Here is a 20,608-nt window from a genome sequence, read left to right as displayed (position 1 = left end):
AAAATTTGCTGCTCCATCGATGTTTAATAAAAAAAAACATATATACACTCACCTAAAGGATTATTAGGAAGGCCTGTTCAATTTCTCATTAATGCAATTATCTAATCAACCAATCACATGGCAGTTGCTTCAATGCATTTTAGGGGTGTGGTCCTGGTCAAGACAATCTCCTGAACTCCAAACTGAATGTCAGAATGGGAAAGAAAGGTGATTTAAGCAATTTTGAGCGTGGCATGGTTGTTGGTGCCAGACGGGCCGGTCTGAGTATTTCACAATCTGCTCAGTTACTGGGATTTTCACGCACAACCATTTCTAGGGTTTACAAAGAATGGTGTGAAAAGGGAAAAACATCCAGTATGCGGCAGTCCTGTGGGCGAAAATGCCTTGTTGATGCTAGAGGCCAGAGGAGAATGGGCCGACTGATTCAAGCTGATAGAAGAGCAACTTTGACTGAAATAACCACTCGTTACAACCGAGGTATGCAGCAAAGCATTTGTGAAGCCACAACACGCACAACCTTGAGGCGGATGGGCTACAACAGCAGAAGACCCCACCGGGTACCACTCAGCTCCACTACAAATAGGAAAAAGAGGCTACAATTTGCACGAGCTCACCAAAATTGGACGGTTGAAGACTGGAAAAATGTTGCCTGGTCTGATGAGTCTCGATTTCTGTTGAGATATTCAGATGGTAGAGTCAGAATTTGGCGTAAAACAGAATGAGAACATGGATCCATCATGCCTTGTTACCACTGTGTAGGCTGGTGGTGTAATGGTGTGGGGGATGTTTTCTTGGCACACTTTAGGCCCCTTAGTGCCAATTGGGCATCGTTTAAATGCCACGGCCTACCTGAGCATTGTTTCTGACCATGTCCATCCCTTTATGACCACCATGTACCCATCCTCTGATGGCTACTTCCAGCAGGATAATGCACCATGTCACAAAGCTCGAATCATTTCAAATTGGTTTCTTGAACATGACAATGAGTTCACTGTACTAAAATGGCCCCCACAGTCACCAGATCTCAACCCAATAGAGCATCTTTGGGATGTGGTGGAACGGGAGCTTCGTGCCCTGGATGCGCATCCCACAAATCTCCATCAACTGCAAGATGCTATCCTATCAATATGGGCCAACATTTCTAAAGAATGCTTTCAGCACCTTGTTGAATCAATGCCACGTAGAATTAAGGCAGTTCTGAAGGCGAAAGAGGGTCAAACACAGTATTAGTATGGTGTTCCTAATAATCCTTTAGGTGAGTGTATGTTTCCTGTAGTCTTACAATATGGAAATAATGAAAAGCACATTTTCCTTAAGGTGTGACTCTGTTGAACCCTGTCTGTCATGTGTTGCATCAATAGATCACATCTAGCAGATTTATCAAAATATGATCAAAATAATTTGTAGGCCTATGTCATAGTTGTGGTTGTTTAATGTCCAGGCCATTATTATTTATGAAGCCTATATAGTACATGCATTATATGCCTGAGCTGTGTTATATAAATATACCATGCTAAAAGACCTGCAGCTTTACACACATTAGTGTTCACATTTTTTTATTATAAATGTCAAGGTATTTTGTGAATACTATAACCAATATCTGAATAAAATAAAAATGTTATACAGCTTTTTAGATTAATACAGGGACTCCAAAAGTAGAGAAACTTGGACACGAATGCCATTATATTAGATATTAAACCATGGCAGCTTTTCTCTGAACTAACTTCTGCTTTTGCAATGAATTTTTAATCAACTGGGCACATGGTGTCAGTTTCTCTCCTTGCCAAATAACCACAGGTTACACTATGTATTGTCTTCATTTTGAACAGTATATCCATTGTTTTATCATTTCTGTGAAATGTTTTACTGAATTTGCTTTATGAAAAGCATGCCTCTCAAAGTTTAATATTTTGAAATGCAACATTTATTTTTCTTTTTTTGTCCAGGTTGATGAAGTGCAGTATTTGTGGCCACTTCATATTGCATAAAGAAAGGTACAAAAGCTGCCACTGGATGGGGCGGCACCCATTCAAACGGTACGCTTTTGTACATTATTTCAACTTAATTTCAACTTTTTGAGCAATGTTGCCAGGTAACTTTAGGAAATATTGCCATCAAGAGGCCAGCAGGTGAGACACAGGGCCCACGACTGATCTAAAATATCCAGATAGAAATTTGTTACCCATTCTCAATGGGAAAGTGTCCAAGCAACATTGCTCAAAAAAGTTGCCCAGTGTATCATCAGCCTTAAAGGTAGATATCTACAATACTACATGCCTGCATGATAGCATACCACCCCAGTGACAGCTTTTGTACGTTTTTGTCTGTTAACATTGCATGTCCTCAAAAATGCAACACTCGCTCTGTCCAGTAGGTGGAAACTAAATACTGTGCAAACCTTCCTGCACTTTAACCTGATACGTGCATGTGTCAGTTCTCAGAAATGGCCACTACTTCACACTTATACCTAATTTCAGATACTACCATAATCTATCCCTGCGTATTTTATCTTTAGAGCATTTTTTAGGTTGACTATAATAAACGTATTGAGTGTTTACACCTATTTAATGCTGTTAAAATATACTTGTTTCAAATCAAATCCTAATTAATTCGATATTAATAATCGTTTGTTCCTGGTAACACTTCAGGTTGTTTATTATACAGCTCTATATGTTTGCATGAGAGCAGTCTGTGATAAAAGGGAAGGGCCTCTGGCAGGGAACGTCGCCAAATGTACGCATAGCATCATATAGCGTATATATGCATGTATAGATACACAGTACACACAGGCTTTTCTTAATGACTTTTCTTAATCATCAACACAGATGTATCATTAGGCCCAAACGCAAGTCTGCAGCGCAAAGGTCATTGAGTGCGGGACCCTTGGTCTATTTATTAGCTTCGAGTCATTTGTAGATGTTTCCTATAGATGGGGGGGAGGCAGCCCCATTGATTCAGAGGTTAGGAATTTGCATCTGATTGCTGTTTGTCAACCAATGGCTTGACTCGCCGACTGCGGCACCGCCTCAGATTAGACGCACATAAGATGTTTCTGCCAAATTAACCTCTATATCGAAATCAAATGAGGAAGAGAGAGGAGCTTTAGAGAAAACACACACCATACTGTTTCTATAGGCTCTTGTGTGTTCGTGACTGCTATCAAACATTGACTGAGAGCGTCGCGAGCGGCTTGTATTTACGGGGAAATCAGGAATGTTCCTTCCGCTTCCCAAGAAAAAAACGAAACGGAAGTTAAACTGGTAAGTGTGTCTTTTTTCCCCCCCTCTTGGTATTTGCATTCACATTTTCCCGTTTGTGTGGACTGTATGGGAAGTACATTACGCCTCTGGCGTTTATTGAGTTTTAATTTCTATCTTTGGTTGTTTTAAGCTTTGAGAAAGTGTTTGTCTGGCAGTGCCATCTGAACAAAAACATACACATGCACGCGATGTTTATATGCAAATAAGTGCAGCTTAAATCACCGGGCTGTTATGTATATTTATTTATTTTACGATTTTAACTAGTTTTAATTAGGTAAGTGATATTTTAATTACCTCTTTTTGTATCTAGGTTGATTATCTGTGATCTTGTTGGTGTGGAAGTAGAGTATTGATATTATTTTATTGTTCATTTTTACTTTTTGCATTAAATTTGCCTTTTTAAATGTCATATAACTATTATGCAGAACTATACTTTTCTGCTGACACAATAATTACAAAAAAATAAAAATCTTAGTCGTTAGTCTACAGCGATTCGAAACCACAATATTCATTGTGAATAATTTATTAATGATAATAAATAGTAACAATATATATTATAGTTTAACTAATATAATCAATGCCATTCTATTTATGTGAAGTAGTTTGCATTCTAAATGTGTGCAAATGTTCTTCCTTATTTTAGGTTATCTAACTGTTAAATTTTAAATGTTGCAATTTGCTCATTTCATAACAGAAGTCTTTAATTATGCAATAACAATAAACGGGATATCAGAAGACTCGGTGGTATAATGTTGTTGTTGTTGTGTAATATTATTTTCATCTGGTGCCTTTTTATCAATGGAACTGCTGAGTAATCAATAATAGGAAAGTGTGAGTCTTATTTATTACATAATTGTGGTTGTCACTTTGTGTGCTTGTATCGTGGGAAAATATTGATTGTGTGGAACTGATGTCATGTTGTTTATTCTTCTCGATATTATAAAGGGTTCTGAAACCTCTTTCTAAAGGACTGCGGTTTATAATTAGCCAACATTGGCACAGAAATGTTGATTAATATTAATATATATATTGTGTATATAATGGATCATATCTATCTATTTAGCCTACAAGCATCCACCTTTGTATAATGTGAGATATAACTTGTACCTGAATTGTGCATTATCTCAATATGCATTCATATATGGATTTATCTCTCAAAGAGTCCTGTTGGAAATATAGGTTAAGACTGATTTGATTTCATTCTCTCCATTCTTAATGACCTGTTTAAATTAGCGCAGAGCAGATACTCTCCAGCCTTAATTAGATTTCTGTTCCACATAAACAAAAGTACGTTTGTTTTCATAGACTACACATGCTTCATCACACACTGTACTGAAACTACACGCGCATGTGCACGGTACGATTTGGAACAACAGCTGGAAAAGATATTTAATTTAGTATCCACCACACATCTTGGTATATATAGGCATTTAGGGGGTGTTTACATTACATTACAAATGGAAAAGTTTTGAATGCGATTTGGCCGTTCATTTATATGTCAATGGCGTTTTGGGGGCTTGAAAATGCTAACTTTTAAAAACGGGCTTCAAAGTGAACGTTTTAAAAACCGATACTGTTAACCTCCCCACATAAAATGCAAATTTGTGAAAACGGTGATGTTATGCACATGACTTTTACATTACTTTTTACATCGCCATCTACTGTGATGTAAGTCGTGGCCTAATGGTTAGAGAGTCGGACTCGTAATCCAAAGGTTGCGGGTTCGAGTCTCAGGCCGGCAGGGATTGTAGGGGGGGGTGAATGTCCAGCGCTCTCTCCACCCTCAATACCTAATAAAATCAGTCTTAAGGGTAAATTTTTCCAAATTGAGATTTATCCATCATATGAAAGCTGAATAAACAAGCTTTCCATTGATGTATGGTTTGTTATGATGGGGCAATATTTGGACGAGATACAACTATTTGGAATCTGAGGGTGCAAAAATATCAAAATATTGAGAAAATCACATTTAAAGTTGTCCAAATGAAGTTCTTAGCAATGCATATTACTAATCAAAAATGAAGTTTTGATATATTTACAGTAGGAAATTTACTAAATATCTTCATGGAACATGATCTTTACTTAATTTTTGGCATAAAAGCAAAATCAATAATTTTGACCCATACAATGAATTTTTGGCTATTGCTACAAATATACCCCAGCGACTGGTTTTGTGGTCCAGGGTCACAAATTTTAATATGATATGGAGGGTGTTTTCATCTCCTACACTGCTTTCCTCATATGTTCCTTTGGAAAAACTAATACTGTGGCTTGTTTGTCTGCTGTCAGGTGCTTTTAGGCACTATTCAAAATCTCATGTGTTGGTTTACGGGGCCTCCTGCTAAATGCCCCGAGGGAGAGCAGATTAGTGTTAAAGACGTGTTTGGTGATATATTTCAGGTCTTAAAGACCTAACAAGCTGAGTCTAAGAGATGGTATTGTCTCAAACTTGTGCACAGGAAGCAACGTTCACAATGCAGATGTGCATTTCTAATAATGTGGTTCAGTTTTCAATGTGCCAGACGATGTGATTCCATACCAGTCCTGTGGCTAGAGATAATGTAAAAGAGTCTGTTTGTCAGCAGATTTGCATGACATGCTTAAGGATATACATTAGCTGTAAAACAGAAAGGGACAGCACCAGAAGAGGAACTGTAATGCTTGTTTGGTGCATGAGAGGTCAGGAAAGTTTTTAATTCTAATTCCGTGTTTCTATAATGTTAATGTGCAAGTACCATAAACACTAATTCTTTGCAGTTGCTATGTATTTCGGGGGTGTCGGTGACTTGCATGTGTGATGTGTAGTGAGTCCTGGGGTTTGCATGTGAAATAAGTGGGTATGGGGTTTGAACTGATAAGGTGAGGTACGAGCAGGAATGAGGCCCTCCATCCTGTCACACCTGTCCTGATCAGAATGACACAACCGTATCAGCAGTCGTCTTATTCGCAGGTTTTCAGGTTGGCAAACTCAGCTCTTGAGCTGGCCAAGCTGGTTTCAGCTTCGCATGTTTCTAGGTAGTGTTGAGTGGGATCAGATATCTTGTGTCGCAGCTCAAGGAGGGAACTGCTCTGTTTTTAGATTAATCCTTATGCGTGTCTCGGTGTGGCCGTTTCAGCACAGAACTGTTGAGCAACACTTTAAGCATCATTTAAACAAAAATGCTGTATAACTAGTGCTGTCATGGTGCCAATGCAATTCCACGGTTCTCGATACCAATTTTGGTGCCATATCAATTATTTTTTTTTCTATTTTATAATAAAAAATATAAATTAGTTAGCAATGCTATTAATACATATAACTAGTGCTGTCAAAGGATTAAATGCAATTAATCGCATCCAAAATAAATGTTTTTGTTTACATAATGTGTGTGCTGTGTATATTTATGTATATACAAATACATTGAAAATATTTACATTTATTTAATATAAACACATTTTTCTTAAATGTATACATGCATGTATGTGCATTTATATACATAATAAATATACACCGTACACACTATGTAAACAAAAACTTTAAAAACACAATTTTACAGAACTACATATAACTAATTAATGCGTTATATATTAGCATAGTCTTCAGATGTTGTTCAATTCAATACTGTTTTTGTCCCGTCCATTGCTGTGGTGATTATATCAAACATCACAATTTCAGATTCAGTCCTACATTTTAATACGGCCATCCCTTTTGAATCTTTGCTATGTGTACATAGCAGCATGAAAAATACAGTTTATTCAAATTATGAATGGGTTTACAGAAACCAATCAAATAGTGCTTTATTTATAGTCAATGAAGCTATTAATTCAAATGCAGTGCGAGCTCACTGAGTGAAAACTCCCGATAAAATCAAAAAAACCTTTCTGTGCTGCGCAATAAATCTCTTATTTACGTTGTTGTTTGTTCGGTTTATACTGTCGTTAAGAGCAAAATAATTCTCACAGAGCTTACGCTGAGCAAAACTGTGGATTCTGACTTAAAAGCCTCTGATTTGCCATTGCGTTCACATGCTCAATAAACATGTTTGTGATTAGCTACAGTGCTCAACGCTGCAAAATAAGTTGTAAATGGAAACCGTTGTTGCTCTTCACAGAGTGCCGCTTGCTAGCACAACGGAACACTTGAAAGCAGCCGCTTATCGGTAGCTACTGGATCCACCCAGTATTACCAAAAGACATCATTATAGTCGTTATCAATTAATAGTGCATTCAAGTTCTCCTGGGAAGTTTGTATTTATGAGTTGACGAGTCGTAATTACGAGGTCAAGTCACTTTGGTCGGAACATTATGGCGATTTTAACTTTTCTACATAAAATTCAATGATTTTTTAAAACGTTTTTTTACAGCTACGAAATGATGAATAAAGAATATGCATCATTGTTTTTTTTTTTCTTTTTTTTCAATTTATAAAGGTGATGTAAACTAAATTTATGGTACATGACAAAAATAATTTTATTCATTTCAGCAAATTTAACGTCAATACTGCATATCTATAGTATATCTGCGTCCATTGCATCCAACATTTTTTTTTTTTTTTCACTGACACGCCCCCAACTAGGAAACTCTGGGCTTAAAGAAAATTGAGTTTCCCACTCGTAATAACGACTTTGTGGTGGTGTTCATGTGCGTTCAACTCATATGATCTATCCGACATGACTTGAACACACCATTAGGACCAACACGCCAGTACTTTTGACAGCATTAGAAAGCACCATTGAAACACAAACAAGGTTAGAAAACAAGTCAACGTTATGCACCTCACATACTTTGTATGCTGTAAATCCCCTGTTTGGAACTGGATTTTGTGTGCTGCATTCACAGATGCATGCTGCCTTTAAATGTGTCTATAAAAAGGCAGAGTTCATTGCTTCAGAATAATGTTGGGAGGAGGTTGTGGGGATTAAGTTGAATGGGTTGGCTCTGGTTCAAACTGCGCCTTTGCCAAAAGCCACATATTAAAACGTTTCTGTGGTGCACTGCTGTTCACCTCAAGCACCTGCCAAAAAAGTGATGATTTCACTGTTTGGGAGTGTGCCATAAGGGAATCCCAGCCAGCTGATCTTCACTTCTCTTTCTGCCCGGCTACTTTTTGAACAACTTGGAGGGGCGTTCTTGTAACAGAAACTGAATCCTTAGGTCCTGTTAGGTCTGGAGCATTTTTGTCGAAGTTGGTTAACAAACCATTCTGGCGTACTAAGTCTGGCAGTTTGCTGCCGTAGTTGCATGCCAACAAAACCAACAGACTTGATTTGTGGATTTACAAGTTCTAAGCTGTGTATTTATACAACTGTGATTAAATGAATAGACTGGATTCCTTCGGTTATAACACAAAGCAATAACATACCCTCCACTCACAATAGAGGCCTATGTTCAGAGGTGGAAAGAGTACAAAAATATTTTACTCAAGTAAAAGTACCATTACCTTAATGAAATTTTACTAAGTACATTTATTTTTTATTACATATACTTTTATTAAGTACAAGTAAAAGTACCAGTCTAAAAATCTACTCAAGTAAAAAGTAGCTCATTTAAAATGTACTTTTTAACAGTGGGAGGGACGCAAAAATGGGATAGGCCAAGGGTGTCAAACTCAGTTCCTGGAGGGCCACAGCCCTACAACAGTATAGATATAACCCTAATTAAACACATCTGATCCAGCTATAGCAGTCAGGGCTATATCTAGACTAATCTAATCGTTTAGGCATGGTATGTGTGTTGGAGCAGGGTTGGAACTAAACTCGGCAGGGCTACAGCGCTCCAGGCACTGAGTTTGACACCACTGGGATAGGCCTATAAATCTCAAATGAGTTGTTTTTAATTAAAGGAATCAGTTGTTTAGAATAATAAGACATTTGGGCTGTTCCCAGGCAAATTAAATCGGTATCAACAAAATTCATCTTTGCAATGCAGAAGAAACACAGAAGCTTCATGGCATTTAGACGTATTTACACACTGTTTAATGCAGGACATGAATGTATTTAACCTGCAGTTACAAATGCAGAAATAATGTTTTGATATACAAGACATACATTTTGAATACTCATTTGAAGAAAAAAAAAATAAATAAATCAAAAGATACTTTAAATGTGAAATTAAAACCGCCAGTAATTGTCCCCATGAGGGAGTCATTTCGACTGAACCGAATCATTTAAACAGTTGATTCATTCAGGAACGAAGCACCGTCATGTTGCTCAGTGGGTGTGTTTGATATTATTTTTGTTGTCGAAATAGAGCAAAAACAGGCAATATGGTCTAAAACTCAAGTCTCTTAGTTAAATTCTTGTTTATTGAACTGTTGTAAAAAAAATATATATATATAAAATATCATGCTGATTTTTGGAGAAAAACGGCACTCTTCGTGTGATATTGATTTACTGTATGAAATTATATAAATATACATTTTCTGCACCTGTATCTTCAATTTTGTGATTATATTAAATGCATTTTAACGAACTCAATCGCGCAGTGAAAGAAGGCACTCTAAATGCACGCACACGTGTCTAATCTACTAGACTTCACACGGTAGCAGTGTTTTGTTTGGTTTTTGGCTAAATACTGATCATGTCAAATCGCACATCGTTAAAACAACAATTACGATATTGTCGCGGACGATATATATCGCACACCCTGCACCACTGTCTTTTTGGCTAATTTGTGCAAAACCCTTTGCTAAACTGTCAAAGCTTCATTTTAACCACCAATGCAATGATGCAGATTTTTAACCTTACCTCTACATGCTTGCGAAGTTGCGAAGGGTTGATGTCGAGATTTTATAAGCAACTTACAACTGCATAATAGAGCATAAACATGGCCAGGGGTTGACTTCTCCATTTCATTCGAGTTGAACTTCAGCAGAATACGACGGGGTTTTGTTTTCAGCTGGGTCTGCACCACTAACGCCTGTCTTGTCCGTCTGCATCTTTCTTGTGATTTTAGCGTCAGTTTGTTCTCCTGCCCATTATGTACTGCAGTAGTTTCCAGGGAGCGATTTTTATTTATTTTACTCCGTAATTAACGTTTTAAAATGTAGCGAAGTACAATACTTCAAACAAAATATACTTAAGTAAAATTACAGATTTTAAAAATTACTTTGAGTAGCTTGTTGTGTACTCCTACTTTTTAATTACAGTAACGCGAGTAAATGCAATTCGTTACTTTCCACCTCTGCCTATGTTAAACTATAAACTGACTCGTTCAGCCAGTTTATTCCATCAGGCACGTACTTTACAGGCTGGAAAATTGTCAGTTTGAATGAATACTGAAAAACGCACATGCAAATGCATGCTTGGTGGTGAAAGTTGAAAAGTGTCAGTGTTGTCTACAAAACTGTCTTTCTCTCTGAGCTCTGTTGATGGGGATCATAAAGAGTTAAAGAACAATAACAACATTCACATGAAGATTCTGGAATGCAGAGACGACAATTGAACAAAATGAGGCTATAGACCCGAGCAGTGTTGTTGTACAGTGATTTCAGTCAGAGCTAGTAAAAAATGATAGTAATAATGCATATATTATATAGTGTATGTTGTCAATATGCATGGATTCAAGGCAGATGTTAAAGGGACGACTTATATTCAACAGAAGAAAGAAGCTCATACATGCTATCCCTTTAATGTTTATAATATCTTAATATTTGGACATACTTCTATCTTAAACTTTAACACGAATCGTCGGGTGATAATATATAGTATGGATAGTTTTACGTCAGCATTCTGAATGTATGCGGATCAGATATAAAAGTTGGATATTATATAGAGAGCTGGCATTCAGATAAAAATAGTGTTCCTATAAACAGATCTTTTAGAATCTAAAATCAGATTGACAAATTAGTGCATGTGCAATGTGGTAAAAAAACTGCTGCATGGAAACCTTTTTTTTCCCTCAACTAGTTGATCTGTAATCGACTACTAAACATATCAGAGATGCAGTAAATGTTCATAAAGGGGTAATGCTTTATTTAAAGAAAACGAGCAGTAAATGAATAGAGTGCAAGTCTAAGGGATACGTTTTTTTAAAGAGTAGAATTAGAATAGAGCGTGCTTGAGTTAGAGGGCCGAATAAAGATGGAAGAGATGTGTTTTGAAGATGGCTAAGGACTCCGCTGCTCGGATTGAGTTGTTTGGCGAGACCGTAGTCGATAGAGAACCAAACTGTTTAATCCTGAATGATCGTTGATTCCAGAATAAAAATTCAGCTTTTTGTGCGTTCAGTAGTGCTAGTGTTGCCTCACTGAAGTCATGCTCGCAGGAATGCCAAATATGTTTTCTACACAAGCAGAATGAATGAGTCTTGCGTTTGCCGCATGTCTTCCAGACTTCCGCTCGCTGTTTTTGGTTGTTTGTGTTTACTACAATGAGATCTGGTTCTTGCGTCATATTGGTTCCTTTGAAGCTGTAAATCTGAGGTGTGTTGTTACATCCTGGCCTTGAAGAGAAGGTGTTGAAGACTTTTTGTTTTTAGACTAAAACTGTACTCATGTTTAATAGTGAAGGCTCTTAATTGCTTTTGGATCACATCATGTCAGTCCACTGCATTTAGATTTACTTGCACTGTTTGTTAGGAGTGCCAATTTTTTCTGTGTGGAGTAAATGGTTTTCCTTCTCATGTTGTGTCAAGTCCTCTCAGTGGCACAGTATCCTCAGACACGTGAAATCATGTGTGCACTTCTGTTCTCGTACTGTTCTGAGGAAGGAAGTGTCATGTATTTGGAGGCCCAGGCTTTCGCCCTCAGGTTTGCCCACAGCCCTTATACACGCCATCATCATGGGAACCGCTTAAGAGATGGTAGCGAGGTTACGCGATTGGCTCACTTTTCTCTGAAACATTGAAAATACAGTCTCAAGAGACATCAGACTGACACTTTAGGTTCGAGCTCAGGATCTCTTGCTGTAATTAGATGTGAAGTGTTTTTCTCTTGCCCAACACCAACAAGAAATCACACTTTGATTACATCTTTCCCCTCAGGAAACCCCATATTTTTGTGTAAAAAAATAAATAAAATTATATATTAGTATGAATGAATGATCTGATGGTTCGGTTCAGAACAAGGGCGAGTATATGCAAACGTTGCGGGCGTAACTATGTTGTTTGAGGCTCGCTGTATGTCATTTCCATGTGCAGAACTCTTATTATTCAACTATGCCAAGGTAAATACAGTTTTCTTTCCACTAGTTTGAAACATTTTATGAAAAGCCAAATAGCCCCAAATCTCTCATATGATCAGTGGATGAAAAGAAAAACTGTTTTTGCCTGTCACGTCTTAATTTATTAATGAAAGAATGTCTTTTGTCAAGTCTAACAGTCAATTTCTGTTTTTATTGAATTTTGAGTTTGCATCTTATATTGTGTAAAGAAGTTGACTTTACAGCATAGATGTGCACATTTCAGTTTTTATAATAAAACTGTATTAGCCTGTCATATTTTGCCACTATATCAGTCACACTGCACTTTGTGTTTGCAGCATCAAGCACTTAAAACCTATTTATACCCTTTTGATTAACCACTGCAGAAAATGTTTATAATTATTTGTTCTCAACATGATCCGTTCTCAGCTGAGCTATTATGGTGAGACGGTTGGTTTGTTTGTCTCATTTTAAAAGTGAGAATTATCTAGGGGAAAAAAACGAAGACAGTCAGAAATCAGAAATTATTTTCAGCTAGTTTTACTAGTTTCTGTGGTCCTGAGTATTGAGCCTGACACTGTGGGAATCATTTACAATGATGCAGAAAAAGTCCCCTTTAAAATTCCATTATAGACATTTAGAAAGCACAGAGATTTGAGTGTGCTTTTCCTTGGTATATCGTAGCGTGACAACTGATCTGCCATAACCAGTTTGATTAACCGGTGTCTAGTTCTCAGTCCCCATGATTAGGAATATTTAAATAATGTTGATGTGAAGTTACCAAATGTAGTTTGGTTTTTGTGTATCACATTGGATGTTTCTTATAGATAGATTGATGCAAATTCATATTAAACCGAGATTTGGTGTTATTCAGTGGTAATAAATGCTTTGTAACCTATTTTATGTTTGTGAAGTGACATTTCTGTGTGATGTAAAGAGAAAAATATCCAAAGAGACAAATGAATAGTATGGTATTCGAGAATCACATTCAGTCTGGTTACAGTTTGTTACTCGCATTACTTTTTAGTAAATGCTTCTGGAAATGGAATCTATTTTGACTTGATATTATGAGAAGCTTCAAAGTAGCTTCTCCAAAAACAGATCTGAAGTTTATTAAAATCCTAAGATCTCAATGCTGGAGTAAAAATGTCACCAGGCCAGAACTTCTCGGTTTCATTTCCATTACTTTGCATTGCATGTATAAAACCGGATGAGTTGGTCTGTGCAGTCAGGCACTGCTGGTATTAGAGATATTAAAGTGTCAATCTTTTCGACTTGTTTGTCTTTATCTATTTGCACTTTTTACTCTCACACGCCTAAAAAGAAAAAGCAGTAATCGCTATTCTTTGTGTGCATTCACCATGACGTATCAGTTTCTGGTCAGCCCGGAGTAAGTAATGGATATTATATTGAATGTATGGTGTAAATGCATGAGTTTCAGATCCCTGTGGTGAATCTGGATGTAGGCCAGCTTGACGCTCGTTATCAATGTGGAATTAGACCCTTAGTGCTTCCTTTATCTCCACTGTGTTTGCTCAGACTTTACAATCGTCAGCACCGCCATCCAGCTCTGTGGTTTAACCCATAAACTCCCGTTGTCATGCAAGATACTGACCTCTCCCGCTGAATCCTCAACAGATTCGTTCTATTGTTTAAGGTCGTTTTTAAAAGGACAGTTCACCCAAAAATATACATTTTTACTTTATTATGGAGAAAAAAGTCGATGGCTGGCCGTAACTGCCTGCTTATTGACATGCTTTAAAAATATCATCTTTTTGTGTTCACCAGACAAAAGAAAAGGTTTGGAACCGCTTGAGGGCGAGTTCTTTTTGGGACAACTATTCAGGGTGCTTACAGAAGGGGCTGCATGATAAATCATATTTTAATAGCCATTATGATATCTGCTTCTCTCAGTTTATTAAGCATAATCGTCTGTGATATTTGTCCGCTGGTTATATATCCTAAAAACGTTTCCCTTTTAATTTGGCATTATCTTGTATTGGTAATGAGTCTTCACAAGCGTTCATGGTTGCCAGATGTCAAGAGTTTAAATCCCCAATCAAAACTTTTGTTTCTTAAATCGATACATTTTCTGTCCAGTAGTTTACTTAATCTTCCCAACCTGGCAACCACGCACTCCCACTCTCTCTGTATTATGAAAAAAGTGCTGATGAGCTGAAAACATGCAGATTGGACGTAGACCATGCGAGTTGCAGTTCTCTTGATTTGTGCTTATCTGAAAGTGCAATAAAAATGGTCAATTGTTTTTTTGAGTGAAAAATCATGCAGCCTAGTTAAAGATAATTTGCATAAAAATTGCAATTGTCATCAACTTGCCCCCATATCAGTCCACAAACCCATTAGAATTCCATTGAAAGTTCACGCCAAGAAACATTAGCTCTTTAGTAGTTCATAAAAACACCAAATACTGAAACCTTACTGGATCTGGAAGCTCAAACATGATTGCGTGATGTGCCAGAAAAGCCTTACTGTTTCTCCTGTGTCAACATCCAGAGCAAGATATCACAATAACTTTTTATTGGACATTGATAAAGAGGTATAGTTTTCCGCTGGGGAATAGGATCTTGCATGACACTGATCATGTAATTGTCTGCAACACAATATTCTCAGTGTTGAAACGTTTTAAATGCTGCTTTACAGCCACAGGCCTCCAATGCACAAGATACTAGGGGAAACAGACGGATTTGAGATGTCTTGAGAAACAATGGTCAAAAGTGTTGTTAGGGAGAAGGACATTCTCATTGTAGAGATGATTTGATTAAACAAGTTTAACTTTTGAAACTATAAACAAGGAAATGTAATTCAGGCAAATATCAAATTTAGCACCCAGCCAGCACCTTGAGCATCATAACGTGACGGCTCCCAATATAGTCAACGAAGCATCACATGAAGTGTAGACTCTGTGTCGTGATGATTGCAGATGAACGGTTTACAGATGCAGTGAATCGACTAAGGTGTGGTCATGACTGATGACAAATAAAGAAATGCAAATGTGAGGGGGAAACTGATCATTTCCTTATAACACAAGATCACACCGCTTAAGTCAGAAAATGATCATGGAATAAGCTGTCTGTCTTGTCATGTACTGTTAGGAAAAGTGTGAATTTTTCTCATGGAAATCTATTTTGTGGCTTCAGAAGACTTTGAATGTACTGCCTGCTGCTTTTTTTATTTTATGCTGCCATTTATTTATTTATTTATTTATTTATTTATTTATTTATTTATTTACTTATTTATTTATTTTAAATCTTGAAAGTACAAATGGTTATGAATTGAATAAAAAAAAAATCCCAAAATCACACAGTATATATGTAAAGAGTTCAGATGCAACTGAAATTTTCTTCTAAAATTAGCATTTCTCTCAGGCTCCTATGTTTGTGTTCATTTATTTCATTTTAATGGCAATGAAAAACATATTCATTGCTATTAAAGTGAAGTTACTGAACCTACACATAGGAGTCTGATTAAAAATCCTCATTTTAGAAGAAAATTTCAAATGGTTGCTCAAATTTCAGTGCATAATAAATTTTGACTTGTCGAATATTTAAAAAAACAATGTTTTATGCTTTTTCTTTCTCAGGTAGGCCCCTGTGCGTGGGGGTCATCTTCCCCTTAGCTGTCTGCTGGTGTCCATCGAGTACAAGTCCAACACTTCCTGTTTCCTGAAGCCCTGCCTTCTGGATCAAGTTTACAGAAAGTGGTGCAGTCTGTTTTCAGCTGTGGGGGAAAAGTGAAGGGGCTAGAATCCCAGCGTGTCCTGTTTCCCAGACAATGAAGCTGCAGGCGGTGATGGAGAACCTGCACAGACAGCAGAGAGCCAAACTGCTGATGGAGCAGGCGGGGCAGTCGCACAGCCCCACCCCTATAGGGGAGGAGCTGAAAGCAATCTCCACCTCTGACACAGAGCAGGCGCAGATGGCGGCGCTGGCAGCAATGCGCGCGGTAGCAGCTGGACTTCAGAGGGCCGACAGCCCCATGTCTGAGCGCAGCAGTGGAGGAGACGAGGATGAAGAGGATGATGAAGAGGAAGGGGAGGAGCAATACAAAGATATGATGGGGTCAGAGGAGGAAGAGCAGATGTAAGTGGGCCATCATATGCAAATGAGCTGCTGCTTGAGTTGGTGGTTTTACTTTTTTTTTTTTTTTTTTTTTTTTTTTTTTTTTTTTTTTTTTAAACATTGTTGAAGGAAGTCTCTGCACTGTAATTGTGGAAATATTACAGTTAACAATCTGTTTTCTATTGTAATATATTTTAAAATGTAACTTATTCCTGTGATCAAAGCTGAATTTTCAGCATCATTGCTCCTGTCTTCAGTGTCACATGATCCTTCAGAAATCATTCTAATATGCTGATTTGCTGCTCAAGAAACATTTCTGGTTATTAATGTTGAATATTGATACACTGAGATACACTACCATTTAAAATGTTCTATTCATCAGCAACTCATGAAAACACAAATGTATCATGATTTCCACAAAAATATTAAGCAGCAAAAACTCTTTAAAGCATTAATAAAAACATTTATTTAAGTCTTTATTAGTGGGACTCAATCATCAATAATAGTAAAGTCAACATATTGAGCATTGAATGATCATGTGACACTGAAGACTGTAGTTATGGCTGTTAAAAATTCAGTTTTAAACCACAGGAATAAATTGCTTTTAAAAATATAGTACAATAGAAAACATCTTTTAAATTGTAATAATATTTCACAAAGATTGCTGTTTTTAATGTAATTTAGCCTTGGGGAGCATAAAAGACTTTTCAAAAACATAAAAAAAAATCTTAATTATTCTACTTCTAACATTTGTAATGTTGAGGGAAAAAATATCAATCAAATTTGAGTCGTAAATTCCAAAAATCAGATTTTTTTTTTCTTAATTTTAACAAAGCAATAAAAATGACAACAAAAAGCGCTAAAAAGAAATTAGACAAACATCCTCTCGCATCTTCAAAAAATTTACAAGTGTACTGTGTACCTGCTGTATATTTAATGTGTGGCTTTCTGTAAATTATTTCCTCATTTTAACTGAACTCATGGTATGGTATTTGGATGGAAATGCATCCATAGCAATATTTCATTTTTTCATTATTAATGTTTTCATTTGCCTGAATTAATAAGCATTCCTCTCTAATGTTTCATCTCATGTGTTTCTGTGCAGAAAGCAGAAATGGGATGAAGATGACTTTGAGGGTGAGATGGAGGAAGATTATGATGATGATTTAGTTGATGAAGGGCTGCCGTCGGGCCGTGAGGCCGTCACCCCAGGCAGAGGCATCCTCCTCTTACCCCACCGCCAGTTACACCCTCACTCCCAGCTGCTAAAGGCTCGGCCTGGTTCTGAGAGCGACCCGCGGCCGCTGACTCACTCCGCTCATTCATCCCACGGGCCTCTCCATGGCCAGGACCACGCAGACTGGACCTATGAGGAGCAGTTCAGACAGGTCAGAAATTAACTTTTACACTAAGGGGCAACATTTGCCCTCTGGAACTGATTTTTATAATTGCCTTATTAAATATACCGGTGTTATTATGTCAAATACCCAAGAATTCTGTTGTCATTTACTCACCCTCATGTTATTCCAAACCTGTCCGAGTGTCTTTTTTCTGTTGTACACAAAAGAAGATATTTTGAAGGAAGTGAGTAACCAAACAGTTGATGGTTCAATTTTATGGGAAAAAAGATAGCATGGAAGTCAATGGCTACCAGCAACTGTCTGGTTACCAATGTTTTCATGAGGGTGTGTGAAGATGACAATATTTTTATTTCTGGCTGAACTATACCTTTAAATTTAACCAGTTACTTCAATTAATCACAATACTTTGGGTTGTTACCACTCTTTTTATTTTTTTATTTTAAAATCAACAAAAGTGATCTGCAAATGCGAAACGGTGGCATCTGACATGGCGCCTATGTTTATTTACACACACTGCTCATGTACATATACACAATCGCATGATGTAAATAGCCTACAAATTAAAAAACAGGAACTCATTAGCGGGTGAAGCTGCAGTGACAATCATTATTGCGCTTGATATTTTTGTAATGATTAAAGTAAATTAATAGTACGTTTTTTCTGGCTACAGACAAAATAAGCTAAGAACAGTATATGAATTGGTTTCTTTTTATGCATTAGAAAATCACACTGGTTATTTCAGTTGTATGAAAAACAAAATGGGAGTAAATTACAGTATATAAAGAAAGCTAGCAAAGATCACTGAAGTGTACGAAGAGTTTTGCAAAAATTCCCGTTATAATCACTACATTGCAAAATTACTCTTACTTTACATATTTTCTGGATTTGTTGTTTAAAATGATTGCGAATGCAAATTCAGAATTCCATCAGTGAGTCACTGAACAACTCTAGCACTCTCCACGGTAATGAATCAGAACACTTTTGATTGGTCGTTTCATTTACAGGCTCAACAGAAATGTACGTGATTGGTTATAACGCTCAACGCTGCAAACTGAAATCTGATGCAACGTGAGCAAATCTCCTGTAATGCCGCAATCGACACTTTTCATTCATGTAGATCTAGATCCTGCTAAACTGTGCAGGGTATTTTTAGTTTTTTGCCCTCTTATCGTGAATTTTGAAACCTCCTATCTTGAAATGGCATTTTTGTTGACTTTTGACTTTTTTTTTTTTTTTTTTTTCCAGACTGTCCTAGCAGACAGGTTAATTCTAACCTAAAACAGGTCCTGCTACAATGATGTTAGTCTAAATAAATACAGGCCAAATAAACACACCTCACAAACCTGGATGGTTGTGGGTGTGTAGGATAAATGTTGTTGAATTTGTTGCTTTCACTAGTCCTAATGCAAACATTTTCCTGCCGTGGCAGCGTATAGCTTTGATATAGCAGCTCTCCGGTCTGATGACCTTCTGAAGGGATTGTGCCTGGAGAAGTTTGTTGAAACAAAACAGTCTCTCAAATAAATATTTGCTAGCAACGACAGCATGCAGAGCTTGAGGAAATAACTTGGCTAATTGATTTGGGGCTGAAGCTGCTGTGTTTTATGCTGAGTGTGAAATTTTGTGAAGTGGGTTATAAAAGCAGAAGTCATGAACTTCGCAGGAGTCATTGAGTTCATCTGACCAGCACTGCTCAAAAACACACTACATAGAAATGCACAAATTTTGTAGTTTTCAATTATGTTGTGCGTAACTAATTGCAAGCTAGATGCATTAATTCCAAGATTACTGTTTTACCAGACTGTAGCTGTGATCCTGAAATTGTGGACACAGTAATTTTATTACTTCATGCATTTACGTATGTTCTTGCTATTTGTTAAACTTGAACCATATATCTAACACTGACATTCCCAACACACTATCTGTCACAAAGCTATGTATTAGCTGTGGTTGTTTAGATCGTAAGTGCAGGCTGTGGCTTGTTATGATGTCATGTGAGCTGAAATAAAGAAAGGTTCGAGGCGTAATTACAGATTGTCTCAGAGCATGAAGCCAAATGCCAGATCATGCAGAATCCCATATGCATATTTGTTGGTTTCTCTAAATGAACTTTGAACATTGAAGGACTCACTTTAAATGAGTTCCTAGCGACAGGAAGAGTTTGGTTGCCCTGCTGTTTGGGTCAGTGAAGTCTTTGTCAAGTTGTTGGCATTCGGGGTACTGCACTTCAGTGGTTCTCATCATATTTGATTAATAGAGCCTTTCTGTAGTGATTAGGGACTCATCCTCCTCCACCACTTCTCTCTCTTGCGGGGTGCCACAAGGCTCTATTCTCGGGCCTGTTATAGTTTCACTTTACAAGCTGCCTCTCGAGTCCATTATAGCCAGGCATAATATAGCTTTTCACTGCTATGCTGATGATTTGCAAATTTATTTGCCGGAGACCAAAAAATGCTGACGCAGCTGGGTCGCTAATTAATTGCATTAATGACATTAAATTATGGTTGGAGCAAAATTTCCTTCACCTAAATGAAGAAAAAAACTGAATATTTTATTTTGGAGAGTCTGTAACTTCTGACTTTGATCGCTGACTTCCAAGCTTAGACCAACTGTCAGAAATCTCGTTGTGACTTTTGATAGTAGCCTGAAATTTGATAAACGGTATGTAACTGAGATGCTGGCTTTTCGTCAGCCAAACAGGATTCTTCGGTCAACAAATCAACTTTTGCTGGAAGTCCCGAGGTCACGGTACAAACACCGGGGTGATCAGGCTTTTTCTGTAGCTGGGC

At 37.3% G+C, this 20,608-nt stretch overlaps 1 protein-coding gene across 1 annotated transcript in view; it reads left to right on the top strand.

Moving 5' to 3' along the window:
* Positions 1 to 2,977: 2,977 nt before the first annotated feature.
* Positions 2,978 to 20,608, top strand: part of LOC306854977 (AT-rich interactive domain-containing protein 3A-like) — a 40,130-nt gene continuing 22,499 nt past the window's right edge. The window contains exons 1-3 of the mRNA XM_079393337.1: positions 2,978 to 3,260; positions 15,981 to 16,479; positions 17,564 to 17,846. Of these exons, the coding sequence (XP_079249463.1) occupies positions 16,172 to 16,479; positions 17,564 to 17,846 (591 nt within the window). The 5' untranslated portion in view covers positions 2,978 to 3,260; positions 15,981 to 16,171. The remainder of the gene's footprint in view (positions 3,261 to 15,980; positions 16,480 to 17,563; positions 17,847 to 20,608) is intronic.

Source organism: Barbus barbus (assembly GCF_936440315.1).
Source record: "Barbus barbus genome assembly, chromosome: 35".
Classification (NCBI taxonomy): Eukaryota; Metazoa; Chordata; class Actinopteri; order Cypriniformes; family Cyprinidae; genus Barbus; species Barbus barbus.
Note: the sequence above shows the minus strand (reverse complement) of the source record. Positions and strands in the feature narration are given on the sequence as shown.